We start from the raw sequence: 24,589 nt of genomic DNA on the forward strand, positions 1-24,589 counted from the left end.
CGGCTCGTCGGCTGGCCAGACAACGCAGACGGTTGAGTACACACACGCACGCACACACACACACACACACACGGGCGCACATGCACATACAGAGCACATAGAAACATCAAGAGCTACAATATTAATAAAAAAGTGACAACAGCCACAACAACGCCAACAAGCTAAGAGTCAAAAGCCGTCAAAAAGCGTCATTGAACCTTCAACCAACTCATCCGCGCATGAGGCAACTGTCCAAAAGGCAGCGTGTGCTCAGGGTGAGACCCGCAGAGTGGGTTGCCCAATGGTCCAATAACAAAGGGACATCCACTGCCATGGCATCAGCAAGGATAAGACGACAGCAACAGCAACAGCAACAACAGCAGCTCAAGCTGAAGCAGAGTTTCCAAGAATCTGTTGAGCTCACTTAGTCGGCGGGCCATAGAAATTATGAAGCTCTCCTTCTCTCTCTGTCTCCTTCTCTCTATATATATATGTCATATAGTGCAGAAAATTCTGAATAAAGGTTGGGTAAATATTTTTGGCATTTTGTAAAGAGTGATACAATTATTATGCAAACATAGATAACTTTTCTTTTGATGAGTCAAGCCCTAATAGCTTATTCGCAGGATAATTAATTAATAATAATTAATAAATTAATAACTAAATAAAATATAGTAATTTCTATTTATATTGCAACAGCTCATAACTCTTCGGTAATGAAAATATCCAAAGGTGTGCAGACTTGTAGGACTTTTGTAAAGCTAATGAATGTGTGTATATAGAGGCTCCGAGATGCCAGAGACGCTGAATTGCTGATCTAAAGCTTATTAAAATTTACTGTTATTTAATAGTATATACTATATAAACGATTGAGTGAATCCCTTCAAGCGACTTCTCACAATGTACTTTCATAGTAGATGAGGCAAATGAACTAAGTTCAAGGGTCCGACACAATATAGTTATACTAAGCTTAACGCTAGAGTTTTTATATTTTTTTAATAGCATAGCTTTAAATCTTTCGAATAACTATATACAGAAAGAAACACTGTACTACTGCAATTATGTTTTACAATTTGTTTTTCTGAATTTGAAAAATACATGAAAAACTGTTGCCTACTTTTTTGGGCGTGCAAGCTGCGCTGAAGTTTTGACAAAATTCGTTGCGCGCAGAGAGGGCGGAGATGGCGGAGTGCGGCGGCTGGCGTGCACTTAAAGTGTTTTTCAAGGCACTGGCGATTTTCGACCAGTGAAAAATTTCTGACAGGTCATAAATTGGCGCCACGAGTGGGCCAAGCGGGCCGAGCGGGCCAATCCACAGGCAGAGCTCCAACTCCCCGACGTTCTCTATTTGCGCTGGGGGACGACTGTTGTGGGGCGTTGGTAGTTGGGATACAGTTGTCTGCATGGAATGCGCTCAGAGTGCCCAGCCCAGGCAAACACCAACACACCAACACACACACTCACACACATACTGTTAGTTGTTTGCCTGCGTCGCGGCTGTTGTTTATATTCCACACCGAAACGAAACGAAAGGCAGCCCAAACAAAAGCCGTTGCACAAACATAGGTGTGAAGCACCAACAACAACAACAACAACAACAAAAACAACGACAAAAACAGCAATAAGCAAAACAACATCAAACTAAGTGGCAACTCTGTGCACAGCCAGTTGCACGCATTGGGCATATTCAGCTAAGGGCACAACCAAAAAAGGAAATTCAACAAAACAGAAATAGTTAAATAAATAATCCATAATATAAACAATTTATCTATTAGTTAAATACAAAGTTTTCACTGGAAATTAACTTAAACAAAAAGGTAAAAATACTTTAAAGAAATTAATTGGAATTGTTTTGTAATTTACAGGATATCTGCTAGTCGCTTATTTGCCTGCACTCGCGTTTATTTGCTTGTTGTTGTCGCTGCGGCTGCGCTACTTGTACAGTTAATGAACCAAGCGTCGCATCGCGTTACATTGCCAAACTAAAGGTCCGGCTTTTCCAACCCCAACACCCAAAAAAAAAAAAAAGAAATGGATAAAATAAAACAAAGGCTAAAAAAAATAATGCCGCACGCTGTTTTATTAGCTTGACAGCAACAAAATGGCCGCCAGTGTGCGGCTGCAGCGGAACCGGAAACTGATTGTGCGGCTCACATTGACCAGCTCTATCGCTTGATACTGCAGCCCTCCTCCCTTTCGATCTTTGACCATTCCACTGCTGCCCTTAACTGCCTCTGCCACAACGTTTGTCAATGCTGCAAATCTCATCTCATTAAAAGCGCACGCGATTTGCGCGCGTTTTGCGCGCGGCTTTCCAATCAGCCGGTCATTTGACATTTTTCCATCAAACGTTGATTAAGCGTCGCTGGCTGCGGCTTCAACGGTAACTGCTCTCTCTCTCTCTCTCTCTCTCTTTCTCTCTCTCTCGCTCTATCTATCTCTCTCGCTCTATCTATCTCTCTGAATGTGCCATTAACTGTGCCACTGTCTGTGGTGCTCTGTTTGTGCTGCTGCCTCGATATCTCGTCAATCGTTTTGTTTGTTTGCCAAAAAATTGACTTTGAGATGCTTTGCCACGGCCTGATTGATGGGCATGATAGCAAAGGGCCTGTGGGAGAGGGAGGGGTCTGCAGCGGAGGAGAGGGCGGGGTCTGCAGCTGGCAGAACGAGACTAGGGGCAGGCTCTGGCACTCGTTGGGCCGTGCTTGGAGGCAGAGTTTGTCCCTTTTGTTTTAACTATTGCGTGTTGTTGCTGGCGCTTGCATTTAACGCTGGCTTTTTCTTCTTAATTTTTTCTTGTTCCTTTGTTACTTTTTTCCAAAAGCGACAAGCGACACACACACACACACACACACTCGCACACACATTGCAAAAGCGACGTTCGATTGCAGCTGCCCCGAAAATTGTGAACTTGCCTCTGCCATAGCCAAACGAGCCGTAATTGATGTGTCTGCGCTGCGCTGGGCTCGTTTTGTTTGTTGCGCCCCAACTAACCGCCATTGGGTTCGGTTCGGTTTGGGTACGCTTTTCATGCCTTTATGACTGCCAGGCAGCAGTTTCTATTGCCCAAAGCCAGCCTGGCTGCGTGTACCAAGATGTTGTTCACTAAGCGCTAGAATTTCCCAGGTTACCCAGGAACTAGTTCATTGCGAACTGCTGCAACAGAGCTAGAGAAGATCTGCCTTTGTGCTTTGTATTGAAACTAGTGTATGTTGCTGAAGAGAAAAAAATCCAGCCAGAGACTTTACAGTCGTGTTCCCAGCTCAACTTTTCCCTACACTCATTCACGACTCCCAAAAGTATGCTATAGGCAATACTCCTTTCTCCCTATATTCTCTAGAGATATTGAAAGCTGCTCTACAGCTACAGCTCAACATCCTAACTCGAGTTATCTTTGGCTCATTTTATTTATGAGCATCTTAACTGATTTAAATGTTCGATTTACTTACGAATATCTGGCTTAAGCTTAAGCATAATTACTGTGCACTATCACAATACGCTAGCGATCAAACACCCACACACACACACACACAAACTAACACTCAGCCCCGCTTCACTTGGCTCGCATCTCACAGTCGACTTTGCTGCCGATAATTTAATGGTCTTCCATTTAATCTGCATTGAATTTATTATCTTGGAAAAAATTAATCTTGATATGTGGCCCGCTTATGGCGACGCTTGCTGACAAAAATAGCTAAAAAGCAGCGTCAAGCACGCGCTGACTCGCCGCCGGCAGCCACCCCCTCTTGCCTCAGGCAGCAGGTCTGTTCGGCTGCTGTCTCTGTTTCTGGCCCTGGCCCTGGCTCTGGCTCTGGCTCTGACTCGGGGTATATCTCATAAAAATTTGCAATTGCTGGCAACGCATCTGTTCTCCAAGTGTCTCTAAATCTTTAAAGAATTATTTACTACAGTTTTTCTTGCGCCCGCAGACGACGCAGTTTCGAAAACCACAACAACAACAACAACAACAATGACGACGGCAGCTTCAGCAAATGGTGGGTGATTTGCAGACAACCCCCAGAACAGGCACAGTTCCAGTCCAAGGCTGACAATGTCACGCCAACAGCAGCAGCAACAACCACCGAGCGCTGAGCCACCGTTGAGCCACCCTCATGTTATTGCTCTACGCTTGCCATTGTCCGCTTATACCCCAGCCCCCTTTCTTCACGGCCCACCAACGTGTCCTTGCTCCAGCGAGTTCCCATTCCGTCTTGGCTCTTGGCGCCCTGCCAGTGCACACTGGTGCCGGGCCATGCAGATATGCAACCACGAACATTTATATATAATATAATTAAATATAATTACAAACAGTATAACCGCATCTGTGACTATTTGTATGAATACAAAAATTATATACTAAAATCTCATACTTGCTATCAATTGTTTGCAGCCCCTTGTACCACTGTGCCGATAGCGAAGCGCTGCCTTGCCTGCAAATTTATTATGTTATGTCTCCGGCTTCGTTTCGGGCGCCATCAGTGGGTTAACGTTTCTTTTTTCCTTATTTTGGGCGTGTGTGTGTGTGTGCTTGTGTGTAATTGTTGAAGGGCATGACGGCCATTGCCCAAACCAAACTAAACCAAGCCCAATAGCAATCGCATGCCTCCAATCGCCCTCGTCCCCCCGCCCTTGGCCGGGACCAGTTTTTGTGGATCTGCGCTCGCTTCAGCCATAGCAATTTCTATGTCACTCGCTGTCGCTGTCGCTGTCGCTGTCCTTCTGGCCATCATTCAATTTTAATCAGCATGGCTAAATCTCGCCAGCCAGACAAGACTCTAGAGTCGCCAGCGCCAGCTCCAGCTCCAGCCCCGCTTCAGCTTCGAATATTTCGAACAGTCGCTTCATGCCTCGAGCTGCTTATCGAAACTGGCAACTTGTGCGTCGAATTTGGCAAACAAAACAGCAATAGAAAAACGGACTGCTCTGGTCCGTCTAACTTTAGATTAGCGAATATTTGATACCCTCATTTATTGTATGCTTCCATTTGATTGCTTTGACTTAGCTTTAGCATGAGCTGGGGCCCTAAAATTTTATCAAATTTGAGGCAGCGAAGTTTGAACCAAGCTAAAGCCGCGCCTAGAACAATTTGATGTATTTATTATTTGTATTCAAATTTTCAACTATTTGAAAAGTTTTTTATAAAACCAAATATGTGCTACCGATCAGGCTTAGTTTCGACAGTTCTCTATTCATCTAATGATATCTAACTCAGGTTTCTGCTTGATTTACATTAGGAGAAGCCGAAAATATGTCAGATTGTGTGAGAAAATCAGAGTACCCGCCCTGCCAAAAAGGGTACTTGAAAACTACAAACTGACAAATTTAAACAAGTGCTTTTGTTGTTGTTGCTATTTTATTCCCGCTGCAATGGAAATGCTTTGCCGTTCATTTTCTTTCTCATTTCTTTTATTATGGCTAAGTGAATGTTTACGTCCGATTTGCTGCATATGTGGCCCCTTAAATGCCGCGTATGTCCATCATTGTCCGGCTCCGACTCATTCCGGGCTTGGGTCTGGGTCTGGGTCTGCGGCTGGAAGAGAGCTGCTCCAAGTCCATTCAAATCCATTTGAAATCCATTTTCATATTTGCGAACAGACGTTTGGCATTTGATGTGGCTCTGATTTCATTTGAGTTGCCTTTTTTGGCTGCTCCTCTGCGCTTTCTCTCTTTCTCACTTCCTTCTCCCCCAATTGCTGTTTTGCTTTATTAGCCTGTTTCGTTGTTGTTGCTGGTTACGAGCGATTTGGCAACATTTAAGCGATTTTCAAGTGAGCCGCGCGGATTGTGGGTCGTCAGGGTTGCCGTACGGCAGAAAAGTTAAAAAAAGAAAGCCAGCCGGAGACAGAGGGATAGAGAGAAAGATTGAGATTGAGTGAAACATTCGACAAATGCTGTCAAAATGTACACAAATCGTTTTCAGATCAACTTTAGCTGGATTAGACATAAAAAAAGGGCACAAGTGAAAGAGGGTAAAGTACACACATGTGCGCATCCTGTGCCCGTGCTCCTGCGACCAGTCGCATGTGGCATGTGAATGAGAATCATTCACATTTCGTTGCAAAATGAATGCAATTGAATATGAAAGATCATTCTGCGCGCATGGACTCAAACCAATTGAATAATGGATGAGAGCGTTGTTGTGTTTGTTATTGAATATTCAATTAACAGCACACGAATGCAAGTGAATGCGCACAACAATTGATGATAGCAAACTAAAGTGTTGCCAAATGAGTATTTTATGAGTAAGTCTCGGTAGGTGTTGCAAGCAATATGCATTTCAATTTATGGAAGCTATACCGAACTCTATTGCAATAAAGTCTACATTATTTAACGCACACATGTCGCTTGAGTGTTAATGAAATGAGTAATTTATGAGTATCGATGTGTTTATCGAGATATGTTAATGGAAATATCACTAGAGTAAGCTTACATAATAAAAAATCGAACTCCCAATGCACTTTAAGCCATTTCGCAAGCTAACACATAACCGCACTCACTTACAACACACACTCATTCGAATGAGTACTTCATGAGTATGAACCGATAAGAATTACGCATGAATTGACTTGCCTCTCAATACAGCTTATGCCATTTCAGAGGCCTCGCTTTTTCACAAATACACAAATGAGTATTTTTTAAGTATGACTCGATGAGTATTAAGCGTTGCGTTATAAAAGAATGTATCTTTATCGCGCTTAACTATTACCAATAGAGTTTCTTGCACTTCACAAGCACCCACCCATCCTCCCATACACTACTCACTCACACACACACACACACACACTCATGCACACACATGTGGTGCTGCACTCACATGCTTTTGGCTGTCGTCTCCCTGTTTCGCATGCTACTTAGCACTCGAGGCAAATTAGTTGCGCCTCAGCCCAATTGCGACTATAAATCAACACACGCACAACAACAGCAACAACAAAGTCGCATTTTGCAACAGATTTTTTATGGTGCCCAAAAACGTGCGCCCTGCGGATGCGGATGCTAATGCGGATGCAGCCCGAAAAATATTTCAGCCTCTTGCGAGTCTGTGAGTCTCTCAGATGCTTACAGCTCTTCGTTCGTTTCTGCTGCTCACGCAAGTGTCGAGTGTCTGGTTCACCCTTATGCCACAAATCCGCCCCCGTCTCCGTCCCCATCAGCGTCCCGGCTACGGCAAACGTCCGCTTCGCTTCTGCAGCGACCCTGTCGAATGCACAAAGCACACGCACAATTGTGCAAATTGACAGATTTATAACAAAATGCAATGAATAACAGCATTATTCACATTATTCACAAGGGGTGCGCTTGCTGAATTGGGAATTCCGAGCCAGAAATTGGGCGAGAGGAAAATCGATAGCCGGCAAAATAGCATATTGAGTATGGAGCACAGAGTATTGCATCTTAGGCCGTAAGACTTTAAATGCTGATATTGGGATTTCGATTTCAACAGGCGCCTTAATGGCCAGTCACACACACACACACACACACACACACTCGTACACACATGACACTCATAATCCCTGCGGCAGACCAAGAAAATGGGGGCATGTTTATGCCCGCGTGTGTGTGTGTCTTCGGGCTGTGCAAACAAGTTCCCACATAGCCCACAGCAGCAGCGGCAGATGATGCGGTCCGAATCTGAATCCGGCATTACCCCAGATTCAGTTGCAAGTGAAATTAAAAAAAAAAATCACACACACACACACACACAAAATGAAACAAATCTATGAAGTTCAATCAGTTTTAATTGATTCATTTCGGGGTTGTGCGGAGGACGCTGCCCGCTGCCCGCTGCAGATAATGATGATGCTTCTGTAGCTGCCGCGTTGCCGTTGCCTGTTAATAAATTTATTATCTTGGGAATATGCGAGAGTGGCTTAAGCGACGCTGACTGCGGCAGCAGCAGCGGCAGCGGAAGTGCCTCGTTGATTTGAACTGAAGCCCAGGCCTGGGCCTGAGCCCGAGTCTGGGCCAGGCCGCATATTTATTATGATTAAAGTTGAAAAGTTGAAATTGATGCTGCAACAGTTAGAGACAACAAGCTGCGGAGTGGCGAGTGAGGGCGCGTGAAAAAAAAAAACGAGATGTGGCACACAAAAATAATAATAATAACAGCGATTACGATTACGATTACGATTACGATTACGATTACGATAACGATAACATTTAAGCAAGATATAAAAGAACGCTCTAAGTGAAAATAGATAGCAGCACTGCAACTAAGTAAATGCCGGTTCAACTTTCTGCATTTAGTGACTTTTTTATATAATATTCTTCGTTGCGCTTTATAATTCGCCTTTTTTTTAATGGTCTTGCTAATAGTGAAGAAAAGTGAAGTTAATGTTTATAGCCTCGTTTCGGACTTATATCTACTTATTATTAATTGTCTCAGTACTCACCATAACAATGCTCCATTTCTTGCATATGTGACGCAGGGCCTTTTTGTAGCATCACGGTTTCATGGTCCAGAAGTTCTTTTTGGGTTTCGCGCCGGTGGCCATTGTGATGGAGGGGCCCGTTGCGGAGCCGGTTGCCGAGGCAATCGAACGCCCGGAGGCACGCTGCTGATCCGCCGAGCAGCGGCGTGGATAATTGAAGGGCGACATTGAGCTGCCACCAGCCGTCTCTGATATGCCCATGCCACCCATGCCCCCCATGCCCATGGCGCCGGCGTTCATGCCCACGCCCATACCAGAGTTCATGCCCACGGCCATGCCCATGCCCATGCCCATGCCCATTGGCATGCCCATGCCGGCGATGCCCTGATCCTCGCTACAGCTGGCCATGCTGCTCTTGGATGTCGATGTGCCGGAGGCTGTCGAGGAGCGACAGCTGCGCAGATTGTGCGGCAGTGTGCTGGTGTGTATGTGGTTATTGTTGTTGTTGTTGCTGTTGTTGTTGTTGTTGTGGGCCATCAGATTGGGATTGTGCGCGGAGTGCCCATGGCTGTGGCTGTGGCTATGACTATGGCTAGTGGGCGTGGCCGTCTTATAATAGCGCAAGCTCTCATTGTAGCTGGCACCGCTGCTGCTGCCGCTGCCGCTGAAGCCGCTGTCCAGGTCACCCTCATCGAACTCCGGATTGATGCAGCTGCTGTGGGCATGATCCTTCAGCTCCATGCTGTTCAAGGTGCTCGACAGATTCTCGAGGCTGGCATGTGAGGCTGAGCTCGAGTTGGACGCAGCACTGGCGGCGGCACCTCCGAGTAAGCCACCGCGACGCGGTCGCTGGCTTGCGGTTAGCACGTTCTTGGCCTGGGCGGAGGATATGTTGCCGGCGGCACCGCTGGCATTGGCACTGCCGCTGCCGCTGCCGCTGGCACTGCCGCTGCCGCTGCCACTGCTGCAGCTGTTGCTGGGGGCGGGCAGCGAGTCGTGCTGCACATCATTGGAGCTGGCACTAGCCGGACCGCCATGGCTGGGACTGATGTCCGGTGGCGTGGGCGGCATTATGAGCGCCTCCAGGGACAGATTGAGCTCGTCGAGCACACGGAAATGATTGTGCTGGACGCGACGCAGCTCCTCCTTGACGTTGCCCGCACTGGACGTGGCGATGCGGTTGTCGGAGAGCACCTTGCGTATCTTCTGGTCGCTCACCTCCTCGTACAGATTCTCGGTGGTGCCGTAGCGTGTGGTATACGTGTGCCTGTCCCGCTCCTCGGCGCTTGGCGAGGACGATGTCGACTGGCCGCTGTGCGACGACGACTTCGAGCGGAAGCTCTTGGCCAGCAGCGCGCGTATCGAGTTGCGCGGCGGACTCTTCGACGGTCCGTGCTGGCCATTGCCCTGACCCTGAGCGGGCACATTCGTATGGCACTTGGCCGCGCCTGGCTCGTAGTATGCGTAGGAGTAGACATGATTGAATGGTGCAGCGGCAGCAGCTGCAGCTGCTCCACTCGCGGCCATGCCCACACCAGCAACGGCACCAGCACCAGCACCAGCACCAGCACCGGCTCCATTGTAGGCCACATGAAGCGAGGGCGTCGAGGACAGCCCAGCTGCTGAGCCAGCCCCGTGCGAGGGCGTAGCACTGCTGCTGCTGGGCGTCATAACGCCCGCGGCGAAGCCATAGTCCAGCGACGAAGTGCTCGACGAGGACTGAGTATTGGCGGTGGGCTCAAAGCGCTCCATGGTTGCAGCGATGTTCTTGCGCGACCATTTCACCTGCAGATCCAAGTAGAAAAACATGAGATTAGCTCAATCTAGGAAGATTGATTTGTATTGAATTTGAAGCGATTTTAGTGGTACAATTTATATTAAAAATCAGCTCCAATTTCATTCGAAAACAATTCGAGTCCAATTTAGTCTTAATGCTTAAAATTAAAATTTAATTAATTGCATTCAATTCGGTTGGCTTTCAGCTAAAGTTTCTCTTTAATGCTCGCTTCTCTTACCTGCTGCTCCACATCCATTTTGTGGTTGCTGCGGCGACTGTGGCCGCGTCGTCGTCGCTCCGTAAAGGGCTCGCCGTGGCCGCCTTGGAGCAGCATCAGTTCCCCGTTTTGCTGTGAGGACGACGAGGAGGACGATGGCGGTGCCGGCATGCAGAACTCAATGCTGTCCATGTCGTCCGGAAAGATTAGATCGCCGCGATGTCCGTGATGATGGCCCATCGTGGCGGCGCCATGTCCAATGCCGCCCATCCCCATGCCGAGGCCATGGCCGTGTCCGTGGCCGTGCCCGTGTCCATGGCCGTGGCCCATGCCATGGCCATGTCCGTGTCCACTCATAGTAAGCTGATTGCGCTGAATGTGCCGCATGGAGCCATGTCCGGGTACGCTGTGCACCGCCACCGCAGTGGTCTGTGCCTGCAACTGTTGCTGATGTGGTTGCTGCTGCTGCTGCTGCTGCTGCAATGTTGGCGGCGGATAATCTGCCGGCGGTGGTGGAGCAAAGCTGGCAAATTGTGGCGAGGCGCAGCGATTCTGGAACTTGGACGCGGCTGCGGCGGCGGTGTTGGAGCTGCTGGCGCTGCCGGGATACATCTTTCTGCTGTCGGCTGTGGCTAGTATCGCGGTGGTATCTTTATCGTTATCGTTATCGCTATCGCAATCGGCTCCCTTAATGACGTTGACGCTTCTCAAGCGCTGCCAAAGCGCATCATCTGAAAGGGGAAAGGGAAAAAGGGAGTAAAGAGTGAGAGAGAGCAAACAAAGCCATTAATCAGCGTTGGAATTGAAAGCGTTACGAATGCGCATGCGGGCGGGCGGATGGGGCGGACGCCCCGGAGCCCAAAACAGAACCAGAACCAGAAACAGAGCGACACATGACTGACATGCCATGCCAAAATCCCACAAATAAAAGCTGGAATTATGAGCTTTGCTTCGGCACTGAGGCAGCCGACACTGAGCCAGCGAATACTCCAATCCCAATTTATTTATGCGACCGCCAAACAAAACATTGTTGCCGCCGCAACAACAACAACAACAACAACAATAGAAACAACAACACGCATGTAAAACATTTGGCGTTGGCATGCCATTTCCCAGTTCCCAGTTCCCAGCTAGCAGTACCCGGTTCCCAGCTCCCAGTTCCATAGCTGGCCACTCGACGAATGCCATAAAACAGCATTAAAGCTATTAACAGGCGACGAGCGAAGGCAACGTTTTTATATACCCTGTGAATGTCAGCAGCTAAGATGTATTTGTAGCTTGCCATGAACGTAATAAATGAAAGCAGTTTCTAACTAATAAAAATAATAATATAACTGAAGCCTAATAAAATACATTTTAAAAAAAATATGGGATGTTTAGATTTATATATTGACGCCTAAGACTGTTGAATATTAAACTTTTTGACTAATTAAAATTAATTTACCTTTGCAATACATCAATTTAGTTCGTTTAATTTATAAAATATTTACTCTCCCAGTTGTATTCTTTCCACATAATTTTTCGCTGAGCTTTTTACAGGGTAACCGCTAGTCGTTGCTCCGCTGACCAGATGGCGCGCACTCTTCTTTTCATTCTTTTCGTGCGTGTGTGACTGATAGCAGAGCCAAAACTGAGATCCGTTCTATCTTCGTATCGGTTCGCACCCACCCGCTGTTAATCCCTTTACCCGCTGGCCGCCCACTTTTATGAGCGTGGCCATAAATCAATCAGAGCACTGGGCGCAGATCCCCTTTATGAGCCACTGGCAGCGCAGCCAGCGATCCGTCCAGCCACCGTCCAGCCGGAGCAGCTAATCCTTGAGGCAGCCGCACAGAAGTTGCCCCAAGGCCAAGTTGCAAATGCCGCACAGGCAATTGAAATTCGCTGCAATTTGCTTCTCTTTTCAGTGAGCTCTTGCAGCTCAACTGAATATTGCACTCGCCACAGATTTCTTGTTATTTTTAGTCCCTTGTTGTTTTTGTTCATTATTATTTGTTTTTCTTTGAATACCCTAGCCGAGGGTATTACAACTTAGGCATGAAACGTGTAACACCTAGTTTGAGATTTTTACGACTTAAATAAAGTTAGTATATTTTTTTTTATTGACATAAGACTTGTTTCTATTCAAGCCTGTCTCTCTTCTCTGGAAACCTGCCGGATCGGAAGAGCATATCATACTGCACGCATGGGAAGGATCTTTCACGTAAACAAAACTCTGAAATTACTTGAAACACACTTTCGCCTAACCTATTTGCAAGCCGTATCAATTGGAGCTTGTAATGTTTCCTTGGGAACAATCGGACACGGGAGTTGGGCTTCGGCACCTATGGCTATGAAATAGTGTATTTAATTGGTGGCATGCTGTGGATAGGCCTTCTTTGGTATTCTTTTTTTGGGCACATCGATTTGAATGCTCAGCAATAACGAACTACAAACAACAACAAGCAACTGGCAATCATTTTTCTCCCACGCTGATTGATATATCAAATTGATAGCCGTGTGGCATGGCCAAAAATGTTGTTCAGTTGTTTTTATTAGTGCACTGGCCACACAGCAACAGCAACAGCAACAACAACAGCAGCAGCAGCAGCTGGCCAGCCCTTTGGCTTACTGAAGCCACCACCCAAGCAGCCGCGCCCACTGCTCATCCCCATGTCCCATTCCATGCGATGTTGCAACACTCGCAACGTTTTGTGTAGCCGACTGCGTGCGCGCGTATTTGCTACGTCGATTCGACTTTTTTCAGCAATATTTTGGATTTTTTACATCATTTTGTTTTGGTTTCTATTTTTTTTTTTTGTGTTTTGTTTTGCCTATTTTCCAGTTTTAGGCGATTGCATTTCACATGCAAATTTTAACGAGTTGTTTGTGGTCGTCTATGGGCGCCTGCCACAACAACAGCGGCAGCAACTGCAACAACAAATGGCGTTTATTTGCAGGCAACATTTTGATTTGGCTGATTGAGTTTGGCCATGTTGAAGATTAAAAAAACAGCAATAGCAACAAAAAGAATTCAAACTAACGCGCTGGAAATAGCTGCAACTACACAGTTAAATGATTTTTTTCAATTAAAATACTAAAAACATTTCACTAATATATACATAAATATGCATAGCGCATGTATGGGCGTGTATGTGGCATGGATAATTGAGATGCCTGCGCAAAATTGATTTTTACTTGGCGCCTTGCAACGCACATTTCGAAATGCCAGCTCGCATAGCCAATAACAGTATTTATTTAAAGGGAATATTTATTCAACTTTTGCTGAATATAATATGATTGTCCATTGGCAGCTGCCATCAGAAGTAGCAGTTGAAAAGTCTTCAAAGCTAAGCGCAATTAAAATAAATTAAAATCTTATACACTTTCTGATGCATATTGCGGAATACACAATACACAACAAGGATTATTGATTTTTGCTTGGTGCCGTGTAAGTCCTACTTGAACTCATGAGAATCGCATAGGAGGGCGATATTGAGAAATACTTTTTTTTCATTCCTCAATTTATTTGCATGAGAATCGCATAGTAAGACGGTATTTATTTAATACGTTTTTATTAATGTATGTTAGTTTATGACTAAAAACGGGTATATATATTAGCAGAAGAGAGCACATACGTCCAGATAAATCTTAAATTAATAAGTATACTCCATATTTAGTTCTATACTCAGATGGTGATCGAACTAAATATAGAAAAGATTCGATAGGAAATACTACAGCTGCATTTATTTAATTGGCCTTACCTATATTGTAATTTTGATAGCAATAATAATTTTGATATTCCAATTATCGATCGCTTTGAATCGATTAGCTAGCGACTCACTTGACTGGGCTCAGCTGGACGTGCATGGACTCGTTCTGGTGCTCATTTTTTATTCAGACTTGGCCTGATTGCTAGACACCAGACATCAGTTCACCAGGCGCCCAGCCCACCCACTGCCCGCTGCCGTTTGGTTTGGTTGGCTGTGTGTGGGCGTCTGGGCAAAGCAATTTAGCCAAGGCTATGTCTTTGATTTGAAGTTGTTTTATTTTTCTTCATTTTCTGTTTGTATTTCTGCAGCAGCAGCAGCTGCAGCAGTAAATGGCCGCAGCATGTGTGCATGTGAGTATCTACCCGTAGCTAGTATCTTGTCTCCTATGGATACATGACGGCGGCAGCAATTGCTGCAGCTAAGCAAATTGCTGCAAATACCCGATGCAATTGTCATGTGTCGAGATCTGTTGAAAGCTTAACCCAACGACGAACAGAAGTGGTAACAGGCGCAACAGGTTTGCCAAAGGGAGAACTCATTAGCTAAGCACTGTTGCTGCCACCTCATCCTTGCGCTCTCTCCCCCTTCCTCCTCCCCTCTCCCGCTGACTCTCTCTCTCTTTTTCCATGCTCCTTGTCAGTGAACGTGCGGCTCATTAACACATTTTGTGCATGTTGTACATCATTAGAAGGCGAACGCGCTCAAAAATCAAAAGCCCAAACGCATGCTTCCGTGCGCTGCTGCACAGTTGCTGTGCGGCATGCGGCATGTGGCATGTGGCATGTTTCGTTAGGTCGGACAATGCTTTCTGCTGACACGTGGCACACGCAGCACCCACACCATACCCTAACATACCCCAACATCCCCCTCAAGCGGCATGTGGCATGTGGCATGTTTCGTTAGGTCGGACAATGCTTTCTGCTGACACGTGGCACACGCAGCACCCACACCATACCCTAACATACCCCAACATCCCCCTCAAGCTTCTATGGCCCGAAAATTGCATTGTTGTCAACGCGAAGCGACGCTGGCTCTCATTCATTCACGCACTCATTCATTCAGTCGCCCATTCAAACTCGCTGCTCATTCATTCATTCATTCATGACAGCTTTCCCATTCGCCTTGAGCCCTATCGCATCATGCATATGAAAATTGGCCAATTTGGCCGACCAATTGAAGCTGCAGCCGTAGTGCCAGCCATAACAAGGATCGCAACGGTACCACAGACAGAGGCATTTCATTAGTGGCATGCCACCTAGCAGCTGCCTGCCGCCTGCTGCCTGCCTCCAGCTCCCAGCGGGCATCCTCCACATAATGACTTTAATTAACATACATCGCGTGAAGCGGTAGCTGTTGCTGTTGCTGTTGCTGTTACTGTTGATGCACTTGTTGGGGCCACTCTAGCTGCAAGTGGCTCGCTCGAGTGGAAGTTTTGGCAACGCGAAATATCTGCTTGCAGCTGATACATGGAATGTGGGCCACAAATTGGTAGAATCAGCACTACAAAAACAAAAACAGCAACAGCAACAACAGCAACAACAACAGCAGCAACGGCGAAACAATTAATAAATGAAAACGAAATTCGCGCAATGTTTTATATTTCATTTTGCAAAAATTTTGGAGCACACAAGTTTGTTCTACCGACAACATTGAATGAGTGAATGGTTCAGTTGAATAAATGAATGCTCCCATACTAATTGTCGGAGAATATAAATAAAACTTTAAATGCAAATAACGTACGCTGCACACGGTATTCAGTTGTTGGGCTATCTAAGCCAAAGGCGGTTGGAAGCAAACTTTGATAGTTTTTTTTTTGGTTTTTTAACTTTAGCTCCACATTTAACAAAATATATTGCACTTTATAATATTTTCATTATAACAAAAATAGAATTAATAATACTGTAATAAAAATAGTAGTAATATTGAGTATACATAATATTTGCAGTAAATGGAACTATTTTTGCCATCATAAGAGCTCATAGTCCCCTATCACAACCCAACCCGGTCCGAATCAAATAGATCAAAATTGCCAAAGAAACTATGGACACAATTTTAAGAACTTTGCCTTATTACAGATATGCAAATATTCTATTTATGCAAATATCAATTATAGCCTGAACCCATTGAATGTGAGCGAAGAGGATAAAATAGGTGCTTCTATGGCACGTTAAGATTTGCAGATTTGTTTCAAATCTTTCAAAGCGCGCGATTGTGTAGCTTCGGGGTATCTCCTAGTCGGGAACGAGAACAATGTAACTTATTGAGAATACCCGTCACCTTTTATATTTGCTTCAGATGTATAATATCTATAATATGCTTTACATAAGCGTTTGTCGACTCTTTTTCGTTTACTTACAGTCCGAACAAGCACTAGCCTAATATGCTGCTCTTACAGAAGAAAACAATCCTTTTGCAACACTTTGGTATTTCTCATATTATTCGTCTTGTTTAGCTGGTATCAAGTCTAATACTCCGCACCCACACACCCACACACCCACACACACACACACATAAGCACACAAGCAAAAAGGAAAAAAAAAGGAAAAGAGTGGAAAAACCAAAGCAATGGCAAATCTAACCAAATGCCAACACAAATTTTGTTTGCGCTTTGTATTAGGTTGACAAAAATCAACACCCAGACGGACAGACAGACGGGGGGCAGGCGTGTTGGGGGGAGGCGGCGACGCACGGATGGGCAGACGACGTTGTCGGAGCTTTTGCTCAATCAGAAGTCAGCGAGCGAGCAGAGAGGTCTGCGGAAACGGGCGAGTGGTTGCAGCTACAGGAGATAGATTTATGCTGCCATGCCGCCCACACATTACAGCTACACACAAGACTGTGTGTGTGTGCGCTGTGTGTGTGTGTGTGTGTGCCGGGCTTAGCTGTTTGTCTTTTGCAAATGTTGGCAATATTTTGTGGTAAAAGGTGAATTTATTAGCACTCCCCACGCAGCCAGTTCGTCTTTCTTTCGAATTATGGACGCCATATGTCTGCCCCGTTGGCCCGTTGCCCCACCCTTCCCACCCCTCCCCCGTCCACACAGTACTCTAAGCAAGCAACTCTTTTACTTGGCCAACATTTCAGGTTTTATTTTCAGTTTCTTTATTTCTTTCTGTTTGCGATGCGTTTTGCGTTTTCGACTCCATTCTTTGTCGAGACCCCGCGTCTCCCGCAGCAACCACAGGCCCTGCTCTTGCCCCTACCCCCCCCGCCCCTGCCACCGCCCCTGCCCCAATTCTTATCGTAGGCGCTGCAATTTAAAACACATTTTCGGGGATTAAAATCTTGACAAATCATAAACAAAACGACGTCGTCGAGGCAGCTGCACGGCCTGCACGCATTTACGAATACATTTGTATCTGCATCTGTATCTGTAAATGTATCTGTATCTTTAGCCGATGCGGCCGCCGTCGCTGACTGATTTACTTGCGCCTAACAAAAGAGAGACAAAACAAAAAAAAAAATAATATTATAATAAAAAGTCACCGAGCCCCAAAAAGCCACAATGACAATAAAATGCCGCACACACACCACACACACACACACACACACTCGCACAACAAGCTGCCGAGATGCGTATCTTAAGTGAGAGCGGGAGAGAGAGGCAGCGAGAAGGGGAGCATGGGCAAACGTTACGTGGAAAAACGCTTGCAGCTTCTCAACTTTTGTCCAGCGACACTTTATCAAATAGAAAACGAAAATCTTCAGCTAAAAGAAAGAGACCGAAAGAGAGAGATAGAGAGAGTGAGAGAAGGGAGAGGGAGCTAGTGTTGGAGAGCGACGGCATTTAGTGGGGAATGCGGGGCATGCCTTACGCTAGCGGCAGCCGCATAAAAGCCACATGATACGCATCTTTTGGATTGTTGCTCTTGAATTTTTAAGCCGATTTTTGGTTGACTTTGCTGCGACATAAAACACAATAAAACTGATATAAAAACAGAGAGCTCCTTAGCCGAATGTTGTTGCTGCTGCTGGCTGTGATGAGGGGCAGCGGGTATATCGAAACTGACAACGCTTTCAACGCATGTCAATGCTGACATCTTTAAATTCCAATAAGTTTCTGATGCTGTTGTTGTTGTTGCGATGTTCTTTGATAAAACGGTAAAGTAAACAAAGTGCACACAAACACACACACACACACACACTCACACACACAAGCACAGACACCCACACATCCTTAAGATAATCGCCCATATATGGACAGTTCGTTTTTAAAGCATATTGCATAACTTACCAGCAAGTTGAGAAAAGCTGAGTTTCCAAATTTTCAGTTCAGAGTGCGCCCGGCTTGGCTGTTTATAAATATGGAAATGCTGTAATCATAGTTGAGAGAGGGAGAGAAAAAGAAAGAGAAAGAGAAAGAGAGAGTGAGTACATTGGGAAAACAATTTAATTAGCATGCGTACACTTTTGGCATACACTATGAAAGGGAATAATAAGCAGCAGGCAGCAGGCAGCAGGCAGCAGAAAAAAGGAAAAACTCATCAAAGTAAAATTTGCATGTGGAATGCAAATGTTTCATCAAGCGTAAGAAATTGAGTTATATAAATATGACATACTAACTATGCAGTGCCTGCCAATGCCACACACACACACACAAACACATACAACCACACACACACACACGGGAGCACATACATATTTTAGATTTGATATTTTAAAGTAAAATTTTTGGCTTGCCTGGAACCAACTGGCGAAATCCATACCTAATTGAATGCTTGTCAAAGTTCATCTCAATTAGTTTTCAATATCTGAATGCCTAATTGAATCCCCAACTGGAGTTCGTGATTGATATTTGTGTTATTGTTATCGTTGTGCCTGACAGTTGGCCAATGCATTCCCGAACGCAATCGCACTCGAAATGCACTTTCAACACAATTGATGTGCATTTAAATGGCATGGATAGCCATAACCATAAGTTACGCATAATTATGCCATTCTCTCTCATTGGCATAGTCCCAAATTAGAACAAAACAGTGATTGCACCGAGATAGTCAATCTATGAATCTATATATATATATATATATATAACTATATATATGTAGGTATATTCCTGTATATATAGATAGAAAGAGAGAGATCTCAGTGAGGCAGCTAATTTCATCAAACCCTCAGTCGTGCACAAATGAGTTGGCAATACATAAAGCTGCCTCGGAACAAGTTCACAATATTGGCCCACTTAATGTCCTTAGAGCACTTTCTGCTTTTCACTTTCATAAACCAGCTTTCGCATATAAAAAACAAAAAAAATGTAGTCCTGAAGATTTAATTACACAGGGGAACAGTTTCTCGGTACGCCCCCTCAACAGTAAATAATTGCCAACATTTTGGAACTTATTTTGGAACTAGTTCGCCAACTGTTTGCTGTCATGTCACCAGTGACACATTTACCGACTGCACACTATCTTTGCGGGCCACTTAAAAAACGAAGCGAGAGAGAAAAATGTATAAATAATAAGCCAGTGAGACATTGAGCTGCATTGGGCTAATAAATTTTTTCGGCGCAAAAATAAATCCACCAAATAAGAAGCCGAGTAAAGCTCATAAAAAATGTCAGAGCAGACCGCTGAATGCACGTTCCGATCTACACAGGGCAGGCAGTAGAAACTCTTTAAGCGGCTTTAAAAAAAAAGAGCTTGCCACACAAAAAAAAAGTCAACTCTGCTCAGCCTTTTGATATATGTATGTATGTGGCAGCTGGCAGTGCGACGGAGAGGGGGACTACCACAAAGTCCGAGTCGAGGTCTCGTGAGTTCGAGTCACAGTTTCAGTTTTGGGTGATTTTTTTTTCTGGATGTGGGCAAATCCAAGTTGCACAATGCCAGAGCAAAAATGTTTTAATTGAGCGAGTGTTGGAAAACGAAAGAAAACAAGAGACTAAAAGTGTGTCATTTTAGCCAAAAAGATAGAATAAAATACAGCTGACTGTCGAAAAAGTGAAAGCATTTCATAAAAGAAACCAAGTCAAATGCCAAGCAAAAAAACCCCAGCATGAACTAGATCCACCTGCCCGACTGCCCGCCTGCCAGTTAGAGGCGGGGCAGGAGGTGACAAGGCACAGGCAATGGCAATAAAATGAAATAGAATTTTAAACCACAGGCAAACGTGCGTTATTCATTTTTGAATTTATAACACAATTGGGAGAATGTCGTGCCGCGTGCAAAATGCCAAAGGAGCTAAAAGGACGAGCTGAAAAAGTTGAAGGTGAACTAGACATTGGAACCGGAGCCAGAGTTGGGTGGCAGCAAAAAAAAGGAGTGAAAATGCGCAGCAAAATAAAATGCGTGGCTCCTTTGGCGTGTGTGACACATAAAAATAGAAATAAATAAGAATATAAATGTATGTGTGTGCTGTGCGCTGTGTGCTTGTGTGAGTGTGTGTGTAGTCTCTGGTGTGGGTTACCTTTTCGGCTGTGCCCAACCAGAAGCTGTGCGAGAGAAGAACAACCATGGCAGTTAAAGGAAATCGTGTTGTAGCAAATGCGACTAACGTTGTTGCCACATTTTGTCTTTTCCCCTTTTTACCCAGCCCTGAGTCCTTAACAATTCAGCTTCAGGTCGCGTTGCTTGCAAATGATGCGAGTTCACAGCGAATTGACAAAAATGTCTAAAGAAAGCAAAGGCAACGACGCAATGAAAGCAACCCGCGATGATAATAAACATAATTATGATCATAAACATGATTATGAAGTTATAAATTGGGCATGGAAAATCTTAGCATGTAGGCATGTTTGTGTGCGTGTGCTTGTGTGCGTGCGCTAGGCAATAGTTAAAAAATGAACCCAAATTTGAAGTCCCTTTAAAGTCGTTCAGGAACACAAGAGGAAACAAAGCTCTTCTGCAAGAGAAGCGAACTAGTTGAATTCAAAATGAACTAGTTCCATATTGTATATACAATATTCCAAGTAACAAACGTTACTAACTGCTTGCATGGATAAAGAATCCAACAAATCGACCACTCAGTTAAGGAACTATTTCAGCAAGGCATGACTCATGAGGGAAGCGAAAAGAACAGTTCGTTTTTTTCAGGTCTGGAACTTGATACCGAATCAAATGGCCAAGTTTGTCGGTCTAATCAATTTACAATTGTTGTCCAATGATCTGTGCTGCAATAATCGTCCGAGCAACCAAATTCTGAAGTCCCACAACTACAAGAAACCAATATGCTCCTGTTATGTGTGCGAGTGTGTGTGTGTGTGTGTGTGAGTGTGTGGGTGAAGACCCACGGCAGAGTCAAGCGGGCAACCCTTTTGTTCAAACAAGGACCGTGAGCACAAAGCTACCGCATGAGTCACGTGCAAGGACAATGTCGGCAATGTCCTGCGCCTGTTTACATGCAGATAACTCCAACCCCCGCACTGTCCCTCCAAATGGGCGCTCGACAAAATTAAGCATACATAACACGGCATTTTCATATGCTCGCAGTACCCATCAAAATCGGGGCTGGGGGCACTCGTTTTATTCCTTTCAGTACAATCAACCAAGACGATGACGACCTTGTAGCAAAAGTTATTGACTGCACACACACACACACACACACACACACACATATGTATGTTGTGGATGTGAGTGCGCAAATGTGTGTGAAATTTATTTGCCACAACCCGGGAACAACCCTTTCGGCTTCAAGGGTTGCTGCTGCTCAACTTCGATTACAGCCCCCCAATTTTTGTTGTTTAAAATCACTTGATTGCACAAATGCTCATTGAGCTAATTTTATTTCGCTGCACACACACGCAAATATGTGTGCGTGTGTGTGTGTGTTTGTAAGTGTATGGCAGGCAACTTGAGCCACGTTTACATTTGCTGGGATTCCGATTCCCATATGCAAAAGACCAAAGCCAATGCTAAAGGCAAAGCCAATACCAAAGCCAATTGTCTGAAGCCCCAAACCTTACCTGACCTTACCGTTCGGCTACCTAACTTATTATCCCTGCGACAATGCTCGACAATGTGGAAAAATGTGTTATGTCCTTAAAACAAAAGCAACCAGCGGCGGCAACAACAACGACAGCAACATCCACCACATTTGCAAAGTAGCTGATCAAATTACCAGACAAGCTGGTTGAACTTTGATTCACTTGAGTCAAAAGCATGAGGTCGTCCGTTTCCACTAATTACGCCTTGGCCACTTTAATTAATTACGGCAAAAACAAAAAAAAAAACAAAACGTGAAAGCTGACAACAAGGTGAGTTCCACACAAAATACCTGTAATTTCAGGCCGCGAACCAAATATCAAGCCAAATATCATGGGACAAACATCATGCACTTTTTTGTCTATTTAATGTAGAGACAGAATTCTTTTGATTAAATCATTCACCTGACAAGTTCCTTAAAACAATATTGGTGGGTTCCCAGTTCGAACCTTTGCCTTTGATCAAATCTGTATAGATTTTCATTTATTGAAATTATTATTTATTGACTAGCTCTGGCTACTAGTAGAGGCTTTTGCCTAGACATGCACCAACCCTAGGGATTCGAACCCCAATATTCGTTGATAAAAGTACAATTTTTGACCATTTTGGCAAATTGATTGCCTTGAAAAGTTACAAAAGTTAACTCCAATCATGTAATGTTAGCTGCTGCAAACGCTTTCGAAAAACGTTTTTTTAGGCCAAATGTTCAAATGGGCCCAACAAACCCATTGTCAGCTGCAGTTCTATGGCATTTTGGCAATTAAATCATTTCGTCCATAAATCGAATTTCGTTTCTCAAACACACACACACACCCTCGCACACACACACACACATACACACACACGCATCTTTAGTGTTAATCCAATTAACTGGCTTCAAACACATTCCTTTCAGCCAACAACATAAAAAAGCCAACAACAACAACAGCAACAACAGCTAAAAACTAAAAACAGTTTCAAAGAAACTCAAACTTCCAGTTTTATAGTTTGTTTTGAGGCTGTTACAAATTTCATACGAAACTTGGCTCAAAACTTTTCGACGGCATTTCATTCGAATAGCTCCAAAAACAACCAACTACATGCTAACAACAACAACAACAGCAGCAGCTTGTGGGCGGCTGTGCGGGTGTGGGCGTGGCAGTCGGGCAGCGGGGCAACGGGGCAGGCAGCCCTTATAGACAGATTGGCAAAGGTGGCAGTGGCTGCTCGAAAATGTTTTCATTGATTTTTACGAGCATCAAACGAATCAAATAAATTCATTTTTTGTTGCTGTTGTTTTTTTTTTTTTTTTTTATTTGTATTTTTATTTTTTTATTATTATGCGCGGCGCCGGGCGCACAATGTGGAGCCCTCAAAAATTTTGTTGTTCCCCAATTTGCGTGTTTTGCAATCACAACAACAGCAGCAACAACAACAACAACAACAAAAACAATCGGCCACACTATTATTTTAGCCTGGGACCCGTCGGTTTTACGAGCCAGTGGGCCCCACGCCGGGGCGCCTTTAACGATGCTGTTGCCACCGATAATGTTGTTGTTGTTGTTGCTGTTCTTACCTCAGCTCCCTTTGCAGCCCCCTGTTGCTGTTTGTATGCTCTGCCGTCGCGTGTGCGTGTCCTGTGACGTGTCGTAAACGCATCATAAACAGCTGACACTCCACGCACACACACACACACACACACACACACAGTCGCCCAATATATACAAACACATGCTGCTGCATTTTCATCAGTAAAATTGTTCATATTTTTTAGACTGTTTTAAAACAACGATTTTCCACTCGACACTGGAAACGTGCATTGGCATTCATTTTTTTAAGCCAGTTTTACATTTTAAGCTGACGTATATAAATAAATAAAGGGGTCTACACATGTGGCTGGTATTTTTAAAAATTAATAGTTCGGTTTGATTATTTAATTTTATTGATTTTTTAGGGTCGCTTGGCAATGAAAGCTTCCGTAAATGACGGCTGATAGTTTGGATGGAAGGAACTTTCTCTATAGATTTAGATATACCTATTACCTACCGAATCGCTAATCAAGAGACTTTGCCTTCAATACTGGCTTGGCTTGCCACTAAACCTTTGCTAAAACTCTTTGAGAATTATTGGCGTCAAGCAACGATAAAGAGCACAGAGGAATCAAAAGTCTGTTTCTATAGTTATCAGCTGCTGAATTCTTGTTAACATCAAATTTTTATTATTCATTTTTTTATTTTGACTACAAACAAAACAATAATAATAACAAACATTGACCTCGAGCTAGCCAAGCTGTTTATTTTTGTTTAGATTGAAGCACTTGATAATCACAAAATTTTTTCCAAGTATTCTATTTTTTATGGTAGTTCCCGGAGAAAGCCGCACACTGTTCAGTTGCAGCGGATCAGCGTGTTTTTTTGTGCTTATTCAATGGGCAAGTTCTAAAGCAAGACTTCAATCAATTTTATAAGAAAATACGAATTTTCACCAAAACTGCAAACACAGAGAATCTTTACATATGTACATATGTATATAAAATATTACGCGGCTGTTGCTGCTGCTGCAGCTGCTGCACGACAGTGGAAACGTGTTATTTTTGTCAG

The 24,589-nt window shown here is 44.4% G+C and overlaps 1 protein-coding gene across 1 annotated transcript in view; it reads right to left on the minus strand.

Moving 5' to 3' along the window:
- The window catches only part of LOC6635417 (mucin-21), a 100,089-nt gene that overhangs the window by 3,120 nt on the left and 72,380 nt on the right, over positions 1-24,589 (minus strand). Inside the window, exons 3-5 of the mRNA XM_032440252.2 lie at positions 18,329-18,407; positions 10,364-11,073; positions 8,370-10,133 (exon numbers count right to left, since the gene is read on the minus strand). Of these exons, the coding sequence (XP_032296143.1) occupies positions 8,421-10,133; positions 10,364-10,954 (2,304 nt within the window). The 5' untranslated portion in view covers positions 10,955-11,073; positions 18,329-18,407 and the 3' untranslated portion in view covers positions 8,370-8,420. The remainder of the gene's footprint in view (positions 1-8,369; positions 10,134-10,363; positions 11,074-18,328; positions 18,408-24,589) is intronic.

This window comes from Drosophila virilis, chromosome X (genome assembly GCF_030788295.1).
Source record: "Drosophila virilis strain 15010-1051.87 chromosome X, Dvir_AGI_RSII-ME, whole genome shotgun sequence".
Taxonomy (NCBI): Eukaryota; Metazoa; Arthropoda; class Insecta; order Diptera; family Drosophilidae; genus Drosophila; species Drosophila virilis.